Source organism: Acanthisitta chloris, unplaced genomic scaffold (assembly GCF_000695815.1).
Source record: "Acanthisitta chloris isolate BGI_N310 unplaced genomic scaffold, ASM69581v1 scaffold37268, whole genome shotgun sequence".
In the NCBI taxonomy this organism is placed as follows: domain Eukaryota; kingdom Metazoa; phylum Chordata; class Aves; order Passeriformes; family Acanthisittidae; genus Acanthisitta; species Acanthisitta chloris.
Window position 1 is genome coordinate 1 of NW_008686008.1, and position 6,133 is coordinate 6,133.

General features: G+C 39.1%; 1 protein-coding gene across 1 annotated transcript; it reads left to right on the forward strand.

The window, feature by feature from the left end:
- The first annotated feature begins 3,284 nt into the window (after window positions 1–3,284).
- LOC103807237 (protein FAM81A-like) lies at window positions 3,285–5,761 on the forward strand. The gene is made up of 3 exons (XM_009079958.1): window positions 3,285–3,331; window positions 4,594–4,867; window positions 5,639–5,761. Exons 1-3 carry the CDS (start codon window positions 3,285–3,287, stop codon window positions 5,759–5,761), a joined length of 444 nt encoding a protein of 147 aa, XP_009078206.1.
- Window positions 5,762–6,133: the final 372 nt, after the last annotated feature.

The window sequence follows — 6,133 nt, forward strand, 5'->3', positions numbered from 1 at the left end:
CGCACCGAGCGCGTGCAGAGATGCCACCGCCGTGCGCAGGGCTCGGCGAGGGTCTGGCTCTCCCCGGCACAGCCAGGGCTTGACCCGTCCCTCTGCCGAGCGGCAGCGCGGGGACTTGTTCACTTACTCCGGAGCGTCGCCCCAGAGCACTCCGGAGTAACGCCGGGAAGGATGTGGCGGGGGGGGGGGGGGGGGGGTGGGCCCGCGACCAAAGCGCTTTCTATTTTAAGAAGAAAAGAGTGATTAAAGTGTTTGCCTAGGCAGGTATTTCAGTCTGCTTTGATTCCCGTGTGACTCGTGGCAAGTCACATAGCCCGCCCCGTGCTTCACATCCCTACAGAAGGAAATTCTGTTTTCAGAGATAATAATGCTTTCCTGCCTCACAGGCATATTGTGAGAATGAACGTGAAAAACACTCCGAGGTGCACAGACATTGCTGCAAGTATTAGACGTAGATTATCATGGAAGATTATCATGATCAGAAAAAACACGAGCAAAGCAGTGTGAGAAGTGAGGAAGGGATGCCACAACACAAACAGCGAGGAGTGAACTGCGCATTGCTAAAAGTGTTTCTTCGTCATGTCCCATGGCTGATTTTTTTTTCAAGCCTTTACACATCTGATGTCAGTGACTTAAAGAAATGATAAGGAAGTACTCCATGTTTGTATGGAAAAGCTGCCTTATGTAGCAAGTGAACTGTTATTTTTGGCAATCAGGCATACCAATTACAACTGGGAAAAATCTTTTCTCATCCACGTGAAAACTATATTTGGAATATTCAGTAATTTAAATCAATTAACCAAAATTTACCAGGTTAATATATCATGACTTAAATTGCTACAGCAGTATCAAGCAGGAGACAACATTACAAAAAAAAATTAAATACCTGTAGCCTGTATTTCAGCTGGTATCTCACCTGATCCCAGTTCACTGCCATTAAAATTGAAGCCATGTGAAATTGCACTTCTCTGAATCTAGACATCAGAACATCTTGTGGTTTTTTTCCTTTTATATTTACTAGTCTAAATCAGTATTAAACACACTCATAGAGAAATAATTTGTCATTAGTTCTGAGATTTACCTGTTATATTTTATTGCAAATATCTCCAAACTTCAGGAAAGTTTTGTAGAATTGCTGAACAAGATCTTAGACACATCCTTTCTGGTTGTCAGATCAGATCAAGAAATCTGAGAAGTGATGATGACATATTTCACTGTGTACTGAGTGAAGTGCTTAAGTTAGCAGTAAGAAATGAATGAGAAGTTAATCTGTGTAACTTTCGTTTCATGTGCACAATTTCTCCAGGTATTTACATTTAGCTGCATGTCTAATGGTAGTCTGGCAGAAAAAGTTAAAACTTCAAACAGACCTATGCTTACTCTGCTGCAATTTTTTTTTTCCCAATCAATGATAAGTAGATACCGAATGCCATAAGATTAAAACACTGTTTGGCTGTTTTTATAAGGTGTATTTCAGTAAGATACTGCTAGATATATGGACTTTAATATTTGTTCTTCATTTTTCTAGGTAGCATCCAGTGCTTTGCTGCTGTGGTACGCATAGCTCTTCTTATATCAGTGGGATAATTCCTCTGTTTACAGTTAAACTGTGTTTAAATGCTTCAGTACATCAAGATAAAAATGAGTTAAGGCCCAGAGGTCTAAGAGTACATGAGCTCAGGTCCGCTGAGAACTGGGTGCCTGGTTACTGTGTGGCCTGGTGGTACAGCCAGGAGGGACACCTTGCAGAGTGGTGGCATTGCTTAAAAACAAACAACTGGGAAACGACGAGTGTGAGGAGCAGATTGCAGGACTGGACATTCAGTGTCTGTGCAGCATTTTGAATGCAGAAGTCATCATAATGATACCCAGCTCTTATACTCTGCTTTTTGCTTATAGCCATGTAAGAACTTAAACAAGGAGGTAGGTATCGTTATCTCTCTTCCATATAGGGAAACTGAGTCATTAGGCATGGAAATAACTTGTCCAAAGTCAACAGGATCAGAGATTGAGCAAGGAATTAAAATCAGACCTGAATTCCGGCCTAGTGTCATTGCTGCTCAGCAACCCAGCTTCTCTTAAAACTATTTTATTTTCTAATTTGTAGTTTCCGAAGCACCGTGCTATAAATAGAACACACACACTGTGACAATGTTTGCTCTCTGCTTTCAGGCAGTGCTTTCATACAGCTCTACAGCACAAACATGCTTTGCATTTTGACATCTCGGAGGGCAGCCCTGTCGTGTCTTCGCAAGGGATATTTGACTATCTTATTTCCATAACCCTATTTTTCTCTTTCTGTTTGTACAGCATGTTGCACAGGATTTCATCAGCAATTGAAAAATTCTTTTCATACATCAGCCTTTAGTTTTCAGGGAGGATTTTAGGATCCCAAGGAGTTCAGGCTCAGGCTGTGCTCATTCTCTTTATACTTAGAGATGACGATTTGTTTTATATAGGGTGGAATACTTGGATTTGATTGAGGCTAACATCTTGTTCATTAATTTAATTTCCGTCAGCAGACAAAGCTGCTGAGCCAGGTACTGGTCTCGCAGTAAGATATGTAAAATCTCTTTCCAAAGCAATTCAATAGACTACTCTGCTGCGACGTCTGTCGCAGTCTGGCTGGCTGGGTCTAAAAATTAAAGCCAGAATCTATATTCTTACCACAGAAGAATTAACTTACAATATAAAGTGTGGTCATTTAGATTTGAAGACAAATTAATAAGACTCAATTTTGCTAACTGTACTGATGTCTCACATTTTATTTAGGTTTCTGACTTCCAATGCTTTAAGCTGAAAAACACCTTACCCCTAATAATCTACTGTCATGAAACATTTGTATTTCATTCTCCGGTCAATACTTTCTGAAGTTTTATGATAGTTCTGTAGATCTTACTTTATTTTTCATTGATTGATGATGTCTGAGACCAGTAGACAGATTGGGGACAAGAAGTTTGTTTGCCTCTGTCCTGCCAAACCAGTTCTGTGTGTCAACAGCAGATTTTAGTTTCAAGGCTGTCAACCTTGCCTTTTCAAGAGTATCTTTTTCACTATAAAAAGCTTTTTAGCAGTTTTTAGTCTTCATTCTTTTGTATCAATTTCTATTTGCATTTATTGCATAAGCAATATTTGAATGCCAAGATCACAGGTGTCAGCATAATCTTAAACTTTGCTTAAAGGTTCACTTACAGCAGAAGCATTAAGTCATTTCAGTGCCAGATATAAACTATTCAATAATTCAATGTGTACTTTTTCAACAGACATAAATTATTGACCAGAAAATGGCCCACCGAAGCCCAATCTTCCCAACTCTTGCCCCTTCTGAAAGGTACAGTTCAGAATGTAAACAATAAAATCTTAATATTGCAGAGTATTATGTGTCTCTTAATTCCCTTTAAATAGTAATGCTGTGACTTGGGACTTTGGCATTAGAATGCAAAGCAAAGTGAAATACCATAGACATTCAAATTGTGGCCGAAATGACAAATCCTTACTCAGCTTTTACTTAACTATTTCCCAAAGAAAATAAATAGCTTAAACTGTAACAGAGTAGAAGTCCAAGAATCCTATACTTTAGCTAGTCTTCTAACAGCACAGAATGAGTGTGAAAACTCAGATCCAAAAGTGACCTTTGTTGGAGTCCTCATACATCTCTATCAATATCACCATGGTGAAACCCAACTGTTAATTTGGCTCCTTAACAGGAAACAACATAAGAATAGACAGTAAATAATGGAGTTTCAAGAAAAATATCTCCTCTTTCAAAGTCATGTTGAACTTGTATCTTCCATTTATGTTTCTGAAAAATTGCATTGTTCTTTACAGAACATAGTGTCAGGAAAAGCTTGCATGCCTTAGCAGCCAAATTGTTTTACTTTCAGCACCTGTGAACTCTGTTGCTTTCCATGGAAGCTATTCGGTGCAGAGCTCTCTTGAAAAATCTAGACAATTCTTCAAGGTACCCAAATTTAAGCTATTTGAGGGGAAAATTTGACTTCTAAGACTGGGAGAAGCTTGTCAGACTTTTGGTCTCTCCTGAGTTTCTATACCCCCATGTGCTCCTGTCCAGTTCATGAGGGAACAAGCTTCTGCAGGGTATTACAAGGTAGCTACAGAGACTGAAAAAAAGGAATCGACACAAGCTACCTCTTTTTAATCTCAGTGTGTTTCCATTTGATTTGCAATATCTGCCTTCTACAGTTACAGCTTTGATTAAGCCTGAAAACTGTAGAGACAAATAGCATTACTATTGAAACTCAATGAGAGGGTTTGAATTTTGATTCTTAATCAAATTATAGTTCTGAATTTTAACTATTTTTATTATGCTAATGTCCTTTTCCTAAGATCCTATGCTTTTGTAAGCTTCCCTAAAGAGTATGAAAAAGAGCCTGACCTGCCTTTGTTCAAGATACACACAGTAGCCAACACAGCACCCACTTATTTGTAGCAGTGGGCCCTCACCCTGTGAGTATTTTGGTGCTTCTCCCCAGCACTGCTAAAACTAAGATAGTATCGTGCTGTCTCCAGTGGAAAGACATTGCAGAGTTTGGTGTGAGAACTAAACAATATCTGGATGTTCTCCTTCACTAGACGGGTCCGGAACATCCCACTGCACAGCCAGGCACTGACAGCAGTCCCACTGGCATCTGCGAGCCTGGTGGATCAGCTGGAAGACAGAATCCTAAGCCATGAGAAAACAACAGCAGCTCTTGTGGAACACGCTTTTCGCATTAAGGAGGACATTGTTTCCACTCTGCACAGAATGCAGAACAAAGGGGGGGGTGACCGGTTGGCTAGGCAACTCTTGGAAGAACATATCCGAAACATAACGGCAATAGTGAGGCAGCTCAATCGGGACATCGAGGTATGTTCGGAATGTTTCACAGGACTAATGCCATCTCAGCTTCTTAGTCCTGCTAATTTCATAAGCAAGTTTACCACAGGACAAGTAAAGGTCAGACAAGGTCTGAAGATCCTGTAAGCTTATAAATTGTTTTTACAACTTGAAAAAGTGTTTGCAAATTACATAATTCTTTCAGTGGCTATGAAAAGAGCACAGGATATTAGCATATAAACACAGCAGCCTTTGTGGCTCTATTAAGCTTGCTTTCAAAAGCTGCACTGGAAAATCTTGAAAAAATGAATTAATGCGACACTAATACCCAGCTCAGCTTCAGCCCAAAGGCTGTGCTGTATAAACACTAGGAAATGCCTTAGCTCTATAATAAACTTTCTTTCCCTTCCGACTCACTGACGACACCAAGTAACCAAACCCAACTGCTCATTTTTATGACCTAATCGTATGCAGATACATGACTTCATGTCTGACCTCTGCTGCAGTGAGCAACAAGGGTGTGGTGGGGAAAATGAAAGGATGAAAAATAATATTTAAGTCTTCATTTCATTGTCAAGTTAAACTTTGTACATATTATGTTATTTATGTGCAGACTGGATGCTAATAAGAAATACTAATATACCTAAAAGGTATCCAGTTTAGTACAAGACAAAGCTTTTAATAAAGGAATAATGAAATGGTATCTGAGGATAATGAACTAGTGAAAAATAATGAGTGACATTTTAAGTGTACATTAAGTGTGACATACTGAGTTTTTATTTGCATATGAATGCTTCGTAGATGCTGCAGGAACAGATACGTGTCAGAGACAACCTCAGCTATGGAACAAATTCCACCCTGAAGAGTCTGGAAATGCGTCAGCTTTCTGGCTTGGGAGATCTTCGGGGAAGAGTTGCAAGGTAAAAGTCAACGTGGAACTATATTTTGGGGGCTAGGTAATGTTTTAATCTTGAAGCAACATTAATTATAATGGGCTGAATTCAACTTTGGCAAAATTCCCAGGATAATTTTGCTCTGTGTTTTCAAGAAAATGAATAATAATCTTTTGCATTCCAGTATTATATTCACAATATCATCCTTAATTCCTGAAATTCCTGAAATTAGTTTTTAATAAATTACCTCAAACTCCTTGGGAATTTGGATTTGGTTCAGCTTTTAAAAAGTACTGTGGTTAGACCCATGTATCTTTGAAAAACATTAATTAGCACAATTATAAAGGCAGCACAGAACAATCTGCACTTGTGAAGAACAAAATAGTTGCACATTTTTGCATAT

Bases quoted from the DNA above. Each gene is read 5' to 3' on its own strand.
- LOC103807237 (XM_009079958.1), top strand. From the start codon at position 3,285: ATGGCCCACCGAAGCCCAATCTTCCCAACTCTTGCCCCTTCTGAAAG. The intron at 3,332-4,593 runs GTACAGTTCAGA...CTCCTTCACTAG, and splicing joins ACTCTTGCCCCTTCTGAAAG to ACGGGTCCGGAACATCCCAC. The intron at 4,868-5,638 runs GTATGTTCGGAA...AATGCTTCGTAG, and splicing joins AGCTCAATCGGGACATCGAG to ATGCTGCAGGAACAGATACG.